Consider the following 20211-nt stretch of genomic DNA (forward strand, 5'->3'; position numbering starts at 1 on the left):
ATATTAGAATATCTTGAATCGAGATCAGCAGTTTTCTGTGTTCGAGATATGAATTTTGCACGAGAGAGTTCGTATATTAAATTGACAAACAAAGAAAATGTATCGTAAATTTCTTGGAAAATATTGTTCTGAGCTTTGCTTCATTCGTAAAAATAAGATTCAACAACACACGAAAAAAGATAAAGTTTTCTCAAGGAATCCAGTAAAGGATTCTACGACAAGACGCAAATTTGCGGGATCCGAGCGTGATCTCGAGGACATTCTTCGGTTGAAGTCTCGCGCATCTTGGAATTTTGGTGCTCGACAGACTGTAAAATTGAAATATCGATCTGTGCTATCAAAATACCTTCGTAGATAAATCTTGCAGGTTTTTATTATCTGTATTTTGAAGTTTCCTTTTCTTTCAAATCACAAAATTTGGAAAAGATTATAAATTTTTTCATTAAATTCTTATTTTTTCAAGTAATTATTAATTAGCGATGGTTCTGAATTTATATTGTACTAATCCATATATAATTTTAAAGCAGGGCGAAAGATATATCTATGATTAATTTTATACATGAATAACGAACTCTCTTGATCGAGAAAGTCTAATTTTGTCACAAAAATAGAAAACCTTTTACACGAAAATTTGGAGAGAGTAGCTTTCATCGTCAAAATGAAAACCGTTTACCGTGTTTAAGTTTACTAGGAATTCATTGAAGTCTTTTTAAAAAATACGAAGGATCTAACCGGGATCCTCGAATCTGCCTCCGGTTTTCGCGATTCGACGGATCGTAAAATTGGGATATCGATCGATCGACGGACGAAGAAAATTCTTACCACTGTCCATTTTAAGCATTTACCTGGGACCAGCTGCATTTCGCGACATCAATAACTTTAGGCAAATATAGGTAACTTTCGACAACGTAACTCATGCTCACGATCGATTGGTACTGTTTAAACAATATTATATAATTTTACTGACACAATTTGAATATTTTTTTGGAATATTATTACGCTCGAATTATTTGCATTTGCCAAATAAAGATTAATAAAGTGCATATGGAATTATTTGTTGAAAATAGAAAACGATATTAATGTTTTGTAAAGCAGAAAATAACGTTGCAATTAATTTATTTAATTAAGAAAATAAATTTCATAGTAATATAATACTTAATATTTGTTTTAATATACATGTGTATATATAAATTGCGTAAAATAATTCATGAGATTATACAAAATTGTTTAATTGGAGAAATTAACCGTAGCGATATCAAGCCAATAGCAAATTTTCTTTGATATTTCAAAATTGCAAAAAAATAATAATTGTACAAATACAATAATGACTAAAATTAAATGATACTTTAATGGAGAATGCGCTAATCCGAGCTTTTCGAACTGCTTTTATCGTAGATTTGAATTGTGTCGATAAATGATTTATCATTAACGAAACAATCTATACTCATTCCATCTTCAATATATTTTTACTGGGTTTATTTGAGAGAATAAACTGTCCTCCGCAAGTTTTGGTCTTGCATGAACTTCATAAATCTATAAAACCAAAGTATATAGTTATTGCAAATACGTTAGAAAATAGAAACAAACATCTTCGAAAAATGTGTGTGAATTTCAAAATGGGAAAAGCTCATTTTTCATGATTTTTATTCCATTGAGATATTAATTATTGTTTCAAATTGTGTTACTTAACAGGATTATTTTAGAGAATTATATGTCTGATACCTAACGATGATACATGACGATATCATATATTATTGTTAAAGAGGACTGTCTAGGTATTAAATATTTAATCGTCTAATTCTAAGATAATCCTGTTAAGTATAGCACAAGGTGAAACAATGATCAACAAATAGCTGAATCTGATCTCTATGAAATTAGAATTATGAAAAATGTGCTTTGATATATTATACATACGAACACATTTTTCAAAAATATTTTTTCCATTTTCTCATGTCATGAGCATGCTGTGTATTATCATTTTTTACGATTCTTTCGTCGTGCGCATAAATACGTCCGATTTGCGGAAAAACCGATATGCGAGAGAAGTATTGTTGGCACTTTCATCGGGAATGAATGGATCTTGGGTAGGTGCGCCGAAATGTTTTGCGAATGGATTCCACATAGACGTTACGCATATAGATACAATAATACGGTTGAATATCGTCGCCGGAAGCGACGTTTATACGCGCGGTAGAACGTGTCTCTCTCTCTCTCTCTCACAAACTCATAAATTATTACAACCAATAAATAACGCTCGGGTCGATGAGCGATAGCGATCAAAAGGAAACCGTCTCGTGATATATGCGTATCCTGCGCACCCTGCGGGGGTTGGTTGCTCCTTCCATCTCTTAATCCAACCGTACGTGCGCGCGTCGGTATGTATATGTGCGCGATGTTGTCGTGTGTGCGTTAAGCACGTGTTAACGTTGTGTTGTGATATGTGCGGCGAGGCCAGTCGCGTTAATTCTCACGTTTTCACTCGTGCACGCGCTTTAGCATCTATTTATTTCCATTAGTTACTCGCTTTCTTCGAAAATCGACCATCTTCGATAATCTGCATTTATCAAATAAACATGAACAGCGAACGGAATTATTGGTTCAATAATTTGAAGAAAAATTTTCATTCGTTATTTTATTGTTTGTTAATTTAAATATATCCTTTACTCATTTTATTATTAATCTTTATACGAATTTAGATGAGACAATCAATAGATCTCGTAACACAATTCTATAAATTTGCTGAAAAAAATAATTGTTCACAACGGAATAAAAAATTTATACAGTTAATACTTTCGAAAAGCAAGAGAGAGGAATCAAAGATGGAGATGGCGATTTTTGAATACAGACGAGTCTCGTATCTTAGATACTATAATATCACACCTACTTTCATTCTTGAAGTCAAACTTCGCATCTCCGCCTGGATCACACACAATGTATCTCCCTGTTCGTCCTGCTGTATTTTTTTCCTTCGCTTCTACGCGCGAACTTTGTTTCATTTTCTCTGTATCGCACTTGCTGTCTCACTCACAATCTCTTACTTTCCTGTCACGCTTGTTCTTCTTTTCTTAGCGTCCTCTCTGAAGGGCGGTCGAATGGACCGCCTCTCTCGCAGAATCATCTCTTAGGAGTTTCTTCTTTTCTTCGTGCTCGTACGACCGAGCTCGTTTCTCGCGACCAAACGCTTTCAGCGACGAAACACATGAAACTGCAACGGCAGGCTAGATCAGGCGAAGTGAAAATCCGTCGGATTCGTCGTCGAAATCGCTCAGAGACCGTCAAATTTTTCGTTCAATTGTGTATCCATGAAAAATGTTATGCAACTTTACGATCGTATAAAAATATTGTTTCTTTGAAACGATGATCACGCGTATTGAAAAGTAATTTCATTCGCGGATATGGAAAATATAGTATTTGCGCAGCTGATTAAATTTTTCAAAAAGTTCCAAAGAGAAAAATTCCATTGACCTGTTAATTCGAAATCTTTTGCTGAACAAATTTCGCGCCGATACTAAAATATTGATGTACTAATTTTAAATTCGACATTATATGTTTTCATTATGGCAAAATTACGGTTGAATTTTCGTTCCTATTGAATCATTATTCACGTCGTACCATGTCGTACAAATTGTTTTTGTTGAAATAATCGAGAAATTTAAAACTTTTACATAATTCCGTATAACAGAGAGATGCTCTTTTTCAATAAAATATTATTCGTATCTCTATAAATGCAACCGCGCGTTTGCAATTTTACAATACGAGATATCCGAATTATTAATCTTGTTTTTGTTAGTACCTCGGCGTAGTAAATCCATTTATTGATTTATACGTAATTCGCAGGCGTGTTTCGTAGACTTATATGCGTTTCGATAGTTAATCTCACGCGTGTCGTAAAACGGAATTTGCACGCGTTGCACCAGAATTTATATCTTCCCGGTACAATGTACCGTATGAAGTACAGTTAGTTCTGTCTAAGCTCCATAACGTTAATTGTCGGAGTAAAGTAGAATAAACTCTATTACGAAAATAGAGTAAAGTATGAATTAAGTGTAACTTTCCAAATTTGCGCACTAAATTTTATTTATAAATGTCGAGAACTTGAAATGTAAGAGAGAAACTACAGGAGGGTAAGAATTATATAAATCTGGAAACTTAAATTGTCGAGGTATCAATTGATAGTTATTATTATTCGACAACTTTGCGCTCGCTCTATCTGACTCGCGACATTTGCTATTAGCAGTAAAACTTAAAACTCGAATGAAAAGTTAATGACGACTACGGGCCGTAATCGATGAGAACTTTAAAGAGTCTTCCAGATCTGGAACTCGTTAAAAGGATTGGGAGTTAAATATGATAAGGAGAAATCGAAGAGAGAGAGGAGCCGCCGCGAAAATTATGGACAAACTTTCGGTTGAGTATCGGCCTAATGGGAAATATTGATCTAGGACTAGGAAGTCGTTTAAAATATGTTAGGATGCTCGTGCAACAAATTTTCTGCCTACAAAATTAACGTTGCAATAATATCGATTCCAAACGATCCCTCGACTCTTCATACGAATCGGTAAATCAAATATAACAATATGAAGTAAGATAATAATAAAATTAATATAATAATATTTTCAAACACCAACTAAATAATTAATTCGCATTATAATACAATAATTAGTAAGAATTTATTCTTTCGTTACGATCGCCTTATCTCAACAAGATTTTCATCTTCTATGTGTTGCTTGTAAAGAACTTGCCGATGATGGTGTCGTCGCGGAGCGCGTTCAGATCGAGAGCGAGCCGGTTGTTCGATTAATCGCCGATCGTCGAGTGTATCGTCGCTTAAATAGCTAAATCTAATTTTTATATACGTAAGGATCGGACAACTGACACTGAACCGCCGCGCGTTCCTGAAGCAATCGCACGCGCGTTGCAATATGATTTCCGTTCGTGGAGGCCGACTCACGCGAGAAGAAAACCGGTAGGTCACGTCGTGAGCAAGACGAGGGCGAGGATTGCCGTCAGAAGTTTGGCTAGAAGATCGGTGCGGATGTTACGCGCGGACGCATGCATATGATCACCGGCGCTGAGCCTCTGATTGTTTACGTATGCTATCTGCACTGTGCGCTCGGTCTCGTACTTGTGTGAGCCCACCTCGGCGATGCATTTGATCTTTATTAGCTTGCCATCGCTCACGAAGTGTTGATGTTCAGCCTCCAATCTTAGCCCCAGACTGTTCGGAATACCCTGGCTGTTCGTAGGCGTCATTGGTTGAAGCTGGACTATATTCTCGTGTGGTACCTGCAACGAATACGAAGCGAGTTGTTGGCGATATTTAGAAAAATTAAACGACTCGGAAAAATTTGAAATTTTTTTTCGGTACAAATAATGTAGATAGATGACTCTAAATAATTAAAAAATAATTAAACCTTCTTGTGTGAAAAGCACGTGAATATTAATTCTCCAAAATAATTCAGGACGCAAAGCTATTATTTCTCTCTCTCACAATAGCTTCTGATAAGAATCTGATTTGTCAAAAAATAGTTATATGTATCGCTAGAGAAACTAGTCCATCATTATAGTATGATTATAATCGAAACAATGTTATCAATTTCGGATTAGATAATCTGATGATCATTTAATTATAGCACATGTACAATATACAGGATGTCCCCAATATAAATGGCAAAACTTCAGGAGCGTGTAGGGGACCGAAAAGCTAAGACAGAAAGTCCTTTAGAGGTTTGCTCGTTTTTGCTCCATTTTGGAGAAAATTACAAAAAAAGAAACAAAACAAGTTTTCGTTTATTTATTTATTTATCTACATTTTATTTATGTTATCATCTATTTAATGCAGATATTGTTCAAAATGTTGCCCTCTTGCGGCAATGCAAGCATTACATCTAGCACTTACCTTATTAATTGCAGCTAGACATTGTTCTAGTGATATTTGGTGCACTGCATCTATGATTCGGTCTCTTAATTGCTCTATTAAATTGATTGGCACCGTAAAGGATAACATCAAGTGTTTACATATGTAAGGAACCTTGAAGCAGAAAGTTTATTCGGTGCCAATCGACTCAAGAGAGCAACTGACAATGAGAGATTGAATTTTTGCGATTTTCTCTAAAATGGAACAAAAACGAGCAAACCTCTAAAGGACTTCTTGTCTTAGTTTTTCGGGTCCCCTACACGCTCCTGAAGTTTCACCATTTAAATTGAGGACAACCTGTATATATATTATCATTCATTCTTTTTATTATACTATTTTTTTTATCTATGAATTATTCACTTAAAAAGAGAACATAATTCTAGGATAAAAAAATATTCCTAACATTAATTTATATAGGAAAAAGTTTTTCTATATACTTAGCCATATAATTATATTGAGAAGGAAGAGATTAAAAATTAGTTCGAGAATTGTTATGATTCGCTTTAATTATTTTCTCATACGTATTTAGTCCTCGATTAAAATATTCTCCTTCTCATTGTGTATTAGAGGCTGTACTATACACGGTCCTTAAATATACACGCGTGATGGTAATAGGAGGAAAATTCCGCTGAAAATTGACACACTGCGAATCGTTTGTTACGTGCCGGATTACAAGAAAAGAGAAGCCGCGACCGGGGACGGTGGTGTAGCCGCGGATGAGAAACGAGCTCGCTGAAATTTTTGTCTCGCGCGCTGTTAAAGGTGAGCCTCAGGCCGAGACGGTGCGAGAGGGTGAGAGAAATCGTGCGACGAATACGTCGGCTTTAATTTCTGACGGCGGCAATAAAATTCGCGTGTCAGATCATTTTTCGTTCCGTTAACCGAATTTTTTCGGCCATTATTTGCCACTTCCTATTTTACACGACGACGCATTGTTCCTCGTAGCGAACCGTCGGCCATTGTGCGACGCGAAAAAAATGATTGCTCTAAAATTTCGTTTTGTCTCGCGTTTTCCGACGTGCATAATGTCGCGGTAAATCTCATATCTTAATTTCGCAATAATTAACGTCAAGTATCTTGGTAATTGTATCTTGAATCGAGACTCTAATACAAAATACACAAAGTTTCTTATTTATCAATTATGAGTAATTAAGATTTTCTCCCTTTTCCTTGTAAAGCAATTAAAATATTCGCTCTTTCTACTTATGATTTTCTTTAAGCTCTGTTGAGAGAGAGAGAGAGAGAGAGAGATGAGCAAACTTTTATAGTAATTCTAGAAGATGGCTTTTCGCAGTTCATCGTTCCGATACAACGAACGATATTGTTTAGAGAGGGAAGTTTCGGAAGAACTTGTGGACAGATCATAGGATCGTTCGAGTAGCGCGGGATCCGCATACATATGCAGCGGGCGATTGGCGGGCGTTTGGCTTTAAGCGTTCGACGTTAACCATAAGCCGTACTACGAGTCGTGTAACTAATCGAACTAGCACACTGGACCGATTCAAACTATCGTCCTCGCTTTGTGGCGAGGATCGCCGAATCCAAAGTTAAAGCCCCAGTCCATGGAGAACTACTGTAGGTAGATAATGCTTGGGTTTGAACCATCTTACTTACCAATAACTTCCGCATACTGAAGCCGAGAATAATGGACGCTGCGTGACTCGAAATTTCCGTATGAAGCGTCGGCGGGCGGTTGTTGAGCAAACAATCGCGTCGCATTATTAGCCGCGCAATATCCGCCATAAATAAAATGAAAGAAAATTATGCCTGACGGACACGATATTTTCAAAATAGCTGGAATATTGTATACACCGTCGAGATTAATAGTAACGAAAAGGAAAAAAAAAAAATTTATCGAAACACGCCGCATTGCAAAAGCGTAACTACTGCTTCCTCGAAATGTCAGTTGCGTTAGGTGCAATTTACCACTCGCGTTCATACTGCTTGTATTGGGTTTATTGATGCATTACAGCGTTTTGTTTTTTGTATTTTGCGCAACATCGCGCATCCGTGAGTCTAATGCGTGATATGGCGAGGATTTTAACAAATGCGTGGCAAAGCTGGCTCGATCGAATTTATTGGCCGGTATCCTTTTGATTTATTCGTTATTACGTTTTTATTTTACTATATCTGGCTCTCAAAGTTTTTAAAGGTAAGAATGCGTTGCGTTTTGTGATAATTATACTATATGTTTAAAATATAATACGTAACATACAGTTATAAATTTCATCCCTACTAGCTCTTTTTTATATGTGCTTTCATATTCTAAAAGTATAATGGTCTTGCAAATATTTGTCAGCTCTGTAATAAATTATTAGCACATAGATAATAAACTAATAATAAACGGATTAATTATAAGCGCGGTCTGATTATACCCGTACATTATTTACAGTTTTACATTTTGTTTTATATGTAAAAGTTCTATTTTTTTTTTCAACGCTAATTACCGCGTTAAATATAGTATCGTTTAATTAAATTCGCATCTGGAGCGCGTTAAAATTTCACCGACATAATTTACGCGCGCGACGTATCGCGGAAAAGTGTGCCGTGCTAATTACCCGGATCCTTCCATCGCGGATACCGAGCTTAATTTCGGAAGGATGCGAATTATTTCCGCGAATCTCGCGTCGCCGACTTCCCCGATTATCGGACGCTGGAACTCCCGCGCTCGAACGAAGACGCCAATAATGTAATTGGCAATAGATTCTCGGCGGGACACGATGGCCTCCATAAACCTTCAGAAGGCAGTTATATTATCGGCGACGGCGGTTAATCGTCGGGGTATGCTAGCTGGCGATATTTCAAGGCCGTCGTCGAGGCCGCATCGGCGACGATTGGTTGACGTCATATCGGTGTGATTTACGCACGTTCGTACGGATATACCGGAAGATTATTGTTCGTCGTTTGGCCCCCCGCGCATCCACCGCCGTTCGTCTCCCGCATTGCGCTCTGTCTTTTCACCCCGCGAACAGTTCGTCCCCGCATGAACAATGTTTGCCGCGGGCCCGCGGGGGGCCCGATCGTAAAGGCGATTTGCCCGCAATTTCTGAAAGATCCATTGTTCGATCGCCGATCGTGATCGGAATCTCGCGCGGGCGGACGTGTTCGCGACAATGGGAAACGATTGGGAAACCGTACGTGTGTGTAATATGCATTCTCGCGTCGCGAGAGGAAACACTCTCTCGCATGCTGAGAATTTTCAGATCGCGATTCTTCAGGTGCGACGTATCTGGAATTATTATACGTAACGGGAAGACGAAAAACGGATAGTTTTTTAGAAATATATTTTTCATCGTTATATTTTATGTATGCGTATGCAGCTACAGAAATTGAAGAATGTATAATTAATTTCTTTTTACTAACAATTTCTATTACACATTTTATAAACAATATTAAATACTTTGATTAAATATCGAAAAAAAAAATTAAATATATTCTCCTAATTAAAATCGGCATCATCTTTTCAATTAGAGAATAATTCAATGTGGCGAAACGATATTTTATTCTTAAAAATATTTTATACGCATGATCATATATACATTATCAAGTGTTTTATGACAATAAAAGGAAAATGTAATTTACAGCTAACTTTTGAGATATTTCTCGCTCGTATTATAAACGGCAACTTTTAGTAACAATGAAAGTACACGAGAATAATGAAGCCTGCGGTACCACCAGCCTGTGAACCGTAATTATATTTTTTGAAATAATCTTTTCTACTCGCCGGCTCGTTAAGAACAGTATAAATTCTCATTTCCAGTGCGAACATTGATACGCATACTGCGTAAGCACGTATATTTTTTAAATAAAGTTCCTTTTGCAAATTATATCTAGAGAAATATTTCGCGATTTAATTACGTACCGTAATTCTAAAACAAAAGTTGCAAAATGTTACAACGAGATGTACGCAGTGTAGCTGTAAACATTTACTGTTTAGAAATTATCCTAAATGAAATTAACCATTTTCGTTGCTCCTTGAATCTTAATCTTTATTTACGGAATTACGCTTGTGCAACATTCATGAAAATAATATTAGCATAAACTTCTCACTTCTCGTAAACAAAGATTTCTCGTCATATCACTTTACAAGGCCCTGCCTTGATGTTTACCTCGCGAGGCCCCAAGAAAATAATATAACTCCACCGTGACATCGTTTTGGACGGCTTACATGATACGAGGAAGGCAAAGGTAGAATTTAAAACAACGGTGGAAAAGGCTGCGCCTTGGGATACAGCTTGGTGTTCATAGCCAACGTTAAAACAACGTTTCCGTAATATCTGCTTTAACGGCGCCTCCGGGTTACATTGCATGAATTGCAACGGCGCACGGTTTTCTTTCGTTTGCTTTGTGTACGCTCGCATTTCTTAATGCCAACGTGGCATTTGCGAGAATAATTTAGACTTTATATGAGCATATGATGGAACTTATGCGCGCGAATAATAAAGATCCTCGTCGCAAAGAGAAAATCAAAATTTGAAATGCACTGCAGTATGAAATCTGCACGAAAGACCCACGTTAGAATTAATTGTCAAAATCGAGCTGCGATTAATTCTTTGAACAATCTTTAGGAAGAAAAAGATAATAACATTTTTCCGATTTTTATTTTTTTACAAAGAAAAAAATCGAATAATATTTTTCTCATAATTATTCAATTCAATTTACACGAATAGCAGGATACAATCGTATGTCGCGATGTTAAAAGGATTATCTGAGATTGATCTTCGCAGGATAATGGCTGCGTTTCGTCGTTTTCATTAAAGCCGGCATTCATTACTCGGGCGCGAACGAACGGCGCGAGGAGGAGAGGGCGCGGTATCGGGTCGCTCGAGACATTTGTCTCGCAGAAGCGAATAACAATCGCTTCTGAATGGTAATTCGTGGATGCTCCGATATCGTTGATTTACGCGGGGGATGGGCGTTATGATCGTCGCGCGATATTGAACCGAATTTATGAGTAACGAGACTCGCGGAGAGTCGTCGTGCCTTCTAAATCCGCGAATGTCATCTTGCGGCGCCGGGGCCATCGTCGTAACGAGCGCGCTGCTCTTCTCTCAGCGTTTGATGAATTATACATGCCGAGTGGCACCCTTGGGGCTTTGTCATTCTAATGGGACATCGATGGATTTTTATGAAACGGCAAACATATTGATGATCCATTTCGATAAGCTTAGAAATTTTTTGATTGGAGAAAAGCGCTATTGACAGCCATGATAGATGAATTTGCTAACACGTTGATTTCTATAAATAAAATTCCTCGTATTTCTCCTTTTTTTTCTAATATTAGTTCTTGCGATAAGAGCAAAAAAAAAATAGCTAAAATTAATTAATATTAGTAAAATGGAGAGTTTAAAGTTACTTCGGAAAGGCTGATTATTAATGCGATACTGTTTCGCTCGTAACTCGGTATATGTATAAGGATATTAATGGTAGAATTTGTAGATATCTGAATGATAAGATAAAGCTTCTTTTGAAATTTTATGAGACGTCTCTTTAGGCCATTGATATGGATGAGATTAAGCGCGCAAACCTTTCAGAACTTCTTTGAGCCGCAAACCCCTTTCGTAAGAAGCTAGTAATGAAACGTCCGTTCTCGTTAAGCTAGCTGGTGGCAAATTCACTTACTGGCTTCCCAGAGAGCTGGAATTGCGCACAAAATCCAATATAGGTTTTTGTCATCGAAGAAAAAGTACTTTTGTCTCCGACTCGACAGCGTCGCAGAAAATATCATTCGAAAGATTCGCTAAATTGCAATGCTTAGAAACTGAGCCGCTTAATTTTCAAATATAAATCCAGTTTTCAAACCGTATTCGTTTTGTGCTCTGAAATAGGAATATAATTCTGTGTATCGATTTTATAACAAGACTTTATGCCATTTTGAAACATATAACGTAGTTATGAGAAAGAAATTGTATTGCGAGAGCGCGATACAGCGCGCATTAATCACGAGAGCAGCAATTGCGTCCCGCGATTGAAATTACCTTCGTCGCGAATGAACGGAGTAAAGTCTCATCGTTGGAAGTCTCATTTGGCCGCCTGCGGCTATTTCGTTTTGTAATCACGTTTAAACGCCGACGATTTTTCGCCTTAACGCCGCATTCTAATTTTGCGCATCCAGTAGCCCGAAGTCCGCAATTCTTAAACTATTTTGCATGAAATTAGACTTTTCACACAGTTGTCAACAATCGACTAATAGTTTATCTTCTCGATTATATAAGAAAAGCATGAAGATTAATTTGCTTTTTAGTCTCTTGTTTCTACTTAATCATTATTAAAATACTTAGGGCTTAGGTATTATATTGGTTTCGAAATTTCTTTTTACAATATTTAAGACATTACAATTTCCAAAGAGCATTAAATATTGTATATATATAACTTTTTTCTTTCTCTGTAATTGACAATCTCTATTAATAGAAATAGAAAGAAATATACGATAAAGAGAATAATATAAATAGTACAACGAATAATAAATATCCATTAACATAAGAAATTGCGTCTACTTTACTACGAGATTCATCAGCATCTCGGAGAAAATTCGCATTCGGGCAGGTAAGTAGAAGAAACGTAGAGAATGTGGCGGCCGCGCGAGATAAATCTCATGGCGTTTACAAAGTTGCGCACGAGCGTCTCGCGAATGCATAAGATATTCGTCTGTGCTCTATCCTTCGGACTTCCTTTCCTGCCTTACGCGACGCGCTTCTCAAATCGGCGTTGGTGCTTTGTTATCGGCGTATTTTCCCTCGCGAAACTTTTTCCCCTGCGCAATTTGCCGACGACAATGTGTCCTGCCATAGGATTCGCCTGAAGGCTTTGCCCGGAATATCTCTCTCTTATATCTTTCATCGTTCTCTCTTTCTTCTTTAACGCCAAACTTTCACCTTTCGTGCGCGTTATCCGTTACCTGCTTTCCGTTCCATCATTTTGAGTGTTACGCTTGCTTAATGTTTTTTCCCTGTTTTCCTTTTTCCCGAAATTTTATACCCGAGGAATATTGCGTTCGTTTCTTTAAACCGCTGTTAAGATGAAGTAAATGTAGCAGATGGAAAAAAAGACATTGAGAATATCGGTATAATAATGTTTGCTTTTATAATCGACTTTTCTTCACATCGCAATGAATGTTGATCGACATTCTATCTTTGATTTCTCAGTACGTCATTTTTGACGTAAGTAAAAATGCAATTCTATTTTATTCCATTTAAATATGTTTTTCTTTTATTCTATGTCTTTTTTTTCATCCTGTCATTTATACATTTTGTCTCCGTTAGATGCACGCATTTTCATGCATTGTATGCATTCATGAAAGATGTAGAATATATTTTGCATATATATTAATGCATCGAAATTCAACCGAATAAGGACATAACGCATCGCAGACGTACGTACATATATGTATCGAGAATATATTACCTTATTTCTCGAATAGCCCTTTACGATGATCAATTTTAACGACTATGGAGCATATCTTTCCAAATCTTTCTAGCCCATTTCCGCTCTTTCTCTCAGATATATCTGCATACGAAAAATGTATTTGCTTCGCTTTATATCCGTCTTTCGCTCGTGAATAAAAATGCGAATCATTTTTCGCTCGTTTAGTACCGCTCGCGAACTCGTAGGTTCACCGGTGAAATATACGCCAGGTATGTACCATATATCGTCGCCTCCGTCATTTTTTCTGTTCCCTCCGAATAGTCTCTTTGATTATCCACTTTGCGACGCATATTCTTTATTTGCTGATTTCTCTTTTTATTCTTTATCTTTTCGTATCGTCTTTATTTACTTTTACGCATAAATTTATCTCAATGCACTCTCAGAGTTAAAATTTTATCTTGTTTCCTTGTTTATATATATTAGCTCCAGTTATTTTTGTGCAAGTTGCAATTTTTGTCATAAATTTTCTTTCTTATTCAGGTCATAGAGCATGCGCGATTCTCTCTCAAATTATAGAAATTATTTATAATGTCTCTCACATAGAGATTATTACGTATATATTTTATTATTTTATAAGGATTATTATACGGTGCGTGATATTTTTATTTCATTTTTAATATTTTCTTCAATTTATATTTTACATTGTTTCACTTTGCTGCATTTCTCCTTTTCGACATTTTTGCTCTGCAAAACTACACTTCCCTTTCAATAAACTCTATTAACTTTTCATAAAATCCATTATGCGGATACATTGTTTTCTCGCATATGATCGCATCCGCTTCCATTTCCTTTGAACTTTTGCGCTTGTCTCTCGACTTTCTTCCGGCTTGGCTTCAGTTTCGCACACTTCTAGTCTTTATTTACCTCATCGCGGAAATGCGACGTAACTTTCTCACCGGTTTCGTCTGGTTAATAAACGACATCGCGAATCGAAGCGCGCGTCGACTCTTCATCGTCGTGTCCCGTTACTCGCTAAAAGTTATCGTGATTCTCTTCCCGAGTATCGCCCTTGATATCCTACGACGAGATTTAATTTTCTCTCCTCTTGAATAGTCGCTGGCGGTAGCGCACTGTGGTTTCCGCTAAAGATTTGTCTCTCGAGCTTGGCGAGTCCCGTCTCAACAATCTTTTTGTCGTGCGGTCGTTCTATCCCATTCGTTTGATCTCGGTATCCTTGCAGTTTCTCTTCTTTCTCTCTGTCTGTCTATCTACCTCTCTTTCTCTTTCTTATGTTTGCTTCTTTCTTTTATTCGGCTCTCGTCACGTCGGCAGAGATTAAGTGGTCGAGTTGGCCTGAACCCAACCTGGATTCAGTCCGAACTCAACCTGGACCATCGAGAGTATCATCAAGGGTACTTTCGGCTCAGACTTGATCAGAATGGTTCTAGGCTAAATATAAAAAAATTAAATTTTAAAAGAAAAATAATAGCGCGCTGATACTGTAATAATAAAATTATTTAAAAAAGAAATTGTGATTTGGTTTTCGAGAAAAATTAAGAGGAACAAACGTGTTAATTATCTATCTACTTTTTCTCCTCCGATCTCTTCTCCGCCGAGATTTATACTTAATGATATTATTTCGTGCCTTTGTTACATTGTACAAAAGATCTTTGTTTCTTTACTTCCTTCGTAATTATGGTACGCCAATATTTTTGTGGCGATAATATTGACCCTGCCTTTATATCTAATTTCCTCAATATTGTCGGATTCTCTCTCGTTGTCGTCCATTCCGGCACAAGACGATTCTCCTGCTTCCCTTTTCCTTAAAGTTTTCATTCCAGGAACAGGGATTAAGTGATGAAACGGCTGTGCGGACAATCCAACGGGTTTCGTGCGTTATTGAGTCTTCGTTTCCGCTTCTCTTCTCTTTTCTCTTTTTTTTTCTCTTCTACTTGGCTTTTATTTCCTTCGTTCTCGCAATTGCTTTTGTTATTTGTTATAAACCCGCCAATAGAAAAAATAGTGATGCCTATCCGACGTTTTTCCGCCGTCTATTTTTCTCGCGACACATACGTATTACTTATTATATTAATCGTAGCACGAACACGAGAATTATAATTAGTATCTTTCGTGTTATCAGCGTTGGAAACATTTAGAGAATTTTTCCCCTCTAAAACGGATTTTAAATTTAAGCTTTGCAACTGCTTGTAATATTTTTTTCTTAATTTTGTCAAATCCTGTGATAAATATCTTTTTATAAAGTAATGAATCTCTACGTATATAAGGATGTTTATATATCGTATAATTATTACGTGCTCATCTTTTAATCGTTATGATTTAAGTCGATAAAAAAAATAATCAAACGATATCCGTTCGTCGAGCGAATTTTTCTCATCATTTTTCCGCGCTCATTTCGCAAATGGTCAAAATTTATACAACTTCCGCCGCTTCTCTTTCACCTGTTCACGGTTTTTATTGCCGCGGCGAAGATTAAGTAGCAGAACGACGGCGTACTTTGTGCATTACCGGGCTCTTCCGCATTCTCTTCTCTCTCTCTCTCTCTCCCCTTTTCACCTTCTTTTTATATCTTTCTTCTTAGCTTTTGCTTTCTTAGCATCGGCTTTTATCCTCCTGCCTTATTCTCTAACGCCGGAAGAATCGACCGGAATCTCCCAGCGGAGAGCGCGATAGGCGTGCGCAATTTTTCTGGCTTGCCTGCTATACTTCGGATTTTCGTCTCGCACGCAAACCCAAAGCCTGACAAAGCACAATTTTGGAAACTTTGTAGACTCGTTATGAAGGATGCGGATTTTCCAAACGCGAGACGCATTTCTCACGCCCGCATCTCTTCTTCGTGATTATGCTTAGTTGTTGCCGTTATTATCTTCACGTTTTATATAACATTGGTTAACTTATATTACAACTCTTTATCAAAACTTTCGTAATAATCTATTGAATATGAGAGACGAAACTTTTCATTCGAAAATTCCGCTTATATTAATATATCCCGAGGATCGATTAACAACCCTTTAATTCTGTCGATATATTGATAGCTTGATGTTGAAACATTTCTGTTAAGCTTTTCAGTTCAGTCTGCCTGCGGTTGTGGGAGAGAACTAGATAATTCGGAATACCTTTTGTATTAGTTTGTGCCGCGGCTAATTTGTATATCCACAGCGAAGTGGTCGCATTTCATCGGACGCGATTATATAACGTTGACAACGTTAATTACAATGAAACAACAGATACCATCGTCCCGACCGATTTCAAAGACGTGCCGTATTTGAATAATCCTCGTGTATGTCTCGCTCTTTCTCTCTCCCTCTCTCTAGTCTTCTCCCTTTGATTGGCCAAACGCGTTAATCGCGTCTCGCGATATTCTGTTATTAATCGCGACGCGCGTCAGCGCAGCCTTACAAACTCAATTGCAAAACTCGAAACACTGACATGATCAGAGCGATCAATCACGCCACGCGCTTGCGCGTTTCATTGCATTCTCTAATTTTGTGTGGCTTGTATTAACAGTTCTATCTCGCATTTTCTCCTGTCTCTCTCGCATTTTCTTACGCGTTTTCCCTTTCATTCATTATATCGTTTCTACTGTCTATCGCGGCGCTTCTGCATATTCATTTCCTCTCTCTGAAACACGCGCCCGCTATAGATACGCCTCCTGCGATGTGCGAACACGCGTATATGTTTGATGAGTCGCTTGCCACGACATGACACACTGCATAATTCATCCACATGCGCCATTTGCGCGATGGTCAGACGGCTTGACATACTGGTTGAATTTTGATTCACAGAGGATAGAGACTTGATGGGAGACACTTCATGGCGATGTCGCCGGATGAAACTCGATATCTAATCCTGCAACCGTGTCGCCGGATTTAGGGACTTGGTTAGCCATCGCTCTTCGAGCGATATTTGCCAAATTGTCTATCATTACAATGAAAGCCTTACGTGCGTCTTAAACTATGACAGAATTATTGTCAGATAATTGTTATTATTTTGTGAAAAAAAATCTAGAGAATATAACAAACGAATTAAATAATTTTGTAATTTTCTTAATTTCATAATTTTGTTTAATCAAAAGAAATTTTTAATGAGAAAGAATATTCAGAATATATTGGCAGCTATCATATTGTATATATGGTATATAAGATTGAATTTTTCCGCCAATAGACGACAATGTCTTTTTGACGCGATGCCAGATACGTAAATCGATCGGAGACGAAATTTCTGAGCCCAATAAAATCTCAATGTGTTTCACGATCGTACATTCGACATCAGCGATTTACACGGTCCTTTGCGATCGCATCGAGGGAGATCAATTTTTATTCGAAAAGGAGATGCACGAGACACAGAGAAATTGAAGTATGGATAGAGATGAATGGAGAAAGGTAAGCGCGGGCGAGGGGGTTTATGGTACTTTACGAGCTCGTGCTCGATCGATGGTGCTTTAAAGCTTATAAATCTGCAGCGGCAGCCGGCCAGCTTCGTTTTATCGTCGATTTTAAACTTAAGTGCCTGACGTATGCGTTTCACACAAACACGAGTCTCGTCTATCCCGAGGCTGAATCGACGTCGCTCCTTGATCTCTTGATCCAGCTTGGAATTTTTACCTCGAATCTCTCCAACGCAACGCGTGTTTCTTCCGTGATCTATCGGGTCCGTGCACAGTATGATGGATGCGGTAATAGTTTGCACGAGTCAACGCGAACGCGACTAAAATCGTAATTATGGCATTTATCGCACGCGACTACGATCTCGTGGCGTGTCAAAGCGTCGTTAAATCTTTATGTGACAACGTTATTCGAATCGCGAAGACATTTCGTAGCGTGTTTAAACGCGGATTATCCTTCATTGGTGCTGCGCGACAAGTTATGTTCGTATAATTATATATTTTTCTCCCATTTTTTTTCCGGTATATTAGCGAGAGCTAGACATTTTCTTCATTCTTAGAGATATACGGATTGCTAAGTGCGAATTACGCGTGTCGATGCGATAAAAGCCCTTGTAAATTAAACTCGACGAACCATCGGTTTCCAGGCGAAATTATATTTCGCGCTGTCTCTCTTTACGATTTCAACTGAATCGGTTGACAATAGCGTTCGAATCGCGCGATGGTTTCGGTGTCGGGTACGTGTAGCGAGTATGTATATTAAGAGGGGCAATATCCCGAATGCGAATACGCGTTTTTTATCCTCTTTTTGTCGCAGACAAATATAATGCGCCGATACGACCGTAATCCAAGCCGTGTTTTGTCATTGAAAATACATGATAACGTCGCGGATGAAATTTCGCTTCGATAATCCGTCCACGAGCGAGTTGAAATTCTGTCGGGTGTGTCGATGAATTGCTCGGAACATTAAACCTCACTCTTCTATAACAGTTCTATTTTCAACAATTAAATATTTTCCCCAAAGATATATATTCGTTAAACTCATAGTAGCTTTTTTATGGCGTTTTTAAAATTGCAGAGAAACGCATCATTTTAAAAATGCAAATAAAAAAATAAAAAATTTATTACAAAAATTTATTATTCAATTATTTTTAAATACATCAATTTTATATTTGAAAAAAAAAAAAATTATTTTTGATGTAACGATTGTGTATAATATGGTTCTTTTTTACGATATATATACTGTTTTATATTAAACACAATTATTATGAGATCCTTTTAATTTTTTACACGAATCCCGTGATCTCCATTTTAGAAAATAAATAAATTAATAGAAAAAAATAAATTAGTTTGCGCGATTCATTTAATGGAACATGATGCATGTGAATGTGATTTTTGTTTTTATTTAATATGCCGAAAATATGAACGAAGGATCACTGGCAGATAGGGAGGCCGGCAGTAGTAACAGCTGTTTCCGCTCAGACCGTCGTTGCGATGGAAGGTGAATATCGGTGGGCTCGGACCGCAGGAAGAAGTATCCGTTCCGTAATTGGTCGCGAATGCTTTCCGCCATTTATCGGTTAGCAAAAAGCGTGCCGTCTCCCTTTCACGCTCGATCGAACTTAACCGTTTCCACGGCGTGCTAATCGTCACATCGTTTAGCACTTTCTCCTTTCGTCTTTCCGTCCGCGGTAATCGACGGCTGCGAAAACCATCAGACGATCAATCGGCAACGATACATATATTTCACCGCTTTGTAGCGGTCCTTTTCGTCTTTTGACACGCCATAGTAATCACAAATGTATTTCGCATCGCTGAAAATCACATCTGGCCATTTGGAAATTTCTCCTACCTTTGTAGTCAAAATGAATTTTTCGGCGAGCCCCTGATCGTATTTTATTACACTACAATGGATTATACATTTAAATTACTAAATAAATAGTCTTTCTATTATAATTATTATAAAATTCATAGTATTTTATTTAATTAAAAAGTTTGTGTAACGTCCATATTATATCATTTCAATTTGGAAGTACTTTATTTAAAAATTTTATATTTACGGATCATTATATATAAATTATATATATTTAAAGCAAAATATATATTTATATATTATTAATTCTGCTACAGTGTAAATTTCAAATTGCTGTAAAAATATGTAGTATTTTGTTTTTATAGTCTCTGTATAGTAATGCGGCATAATTTGTGCAGGATCGATTCATGAGATACACAACATAACATGTTATATATAATTCGATAATATATTCACCAGATATTTTCATTAATCAAGCTCGTGCAATAATTAAACTTATTACATATTTTATAATTGTATGCACGTGCATGTTGTATATCCATGAAACAATCTGTCATCTGTATTTAGTATCAGTAATAACTTGAAAATGCGCTGGCTTTCTCTTTGCGTACGATAATTCCTCTTTTCAAAGTCGGAACTTTTTGAGCTCAAGAGAAAACGTTGCTCGGTAGTTCTTTTTCGCAAAGCTTCTTCTTCTCTTTCCTCACGAGCGCG

At 37.3% G+C, this 20211-nt stretch overlaps 1 protein-coding gene across 1 annotated transcript in view; it reads right to left on the reverse strand.

Moving 5' to 3' along the window:
• Positions 1-2555: 2555 nt before the first annotated feature.
• LOC138932520 (uncharacterized) overlaps positions 2556-20211 on the reverse strand; it is a 185957-nt gene continuing 168301 nt past the window's right edge. The window contains exon 5 of the mRNA XM_070294432.1: positions 2556-5286. Coding sequence (XP_070150533.1) covers positions 4972-5286 — 315 coding nt within the window. The 3' untranslated portion in view covers positions 2556-4971. The remainder of the gene's footprint in view (positions 5287-20211) is intronic.

This window comes from Polyergus mexicanus, unplaced genomic scaffold (assembly GCF_030449975.1).
Source record: "Polyergus mexicanus isolate NDT 795.1 unplaced genomic scaffold, iyPolMexi1.0 SCAF_4, whole genome shotgun sequence".
In the NCBI taxonomy this organism is placed as follows: Eukaryota; Metazoa; Arthropoda; class Insecta; order Hymenoptera; family Formicidae; genus Polyergus; species Polyergus mexicanus.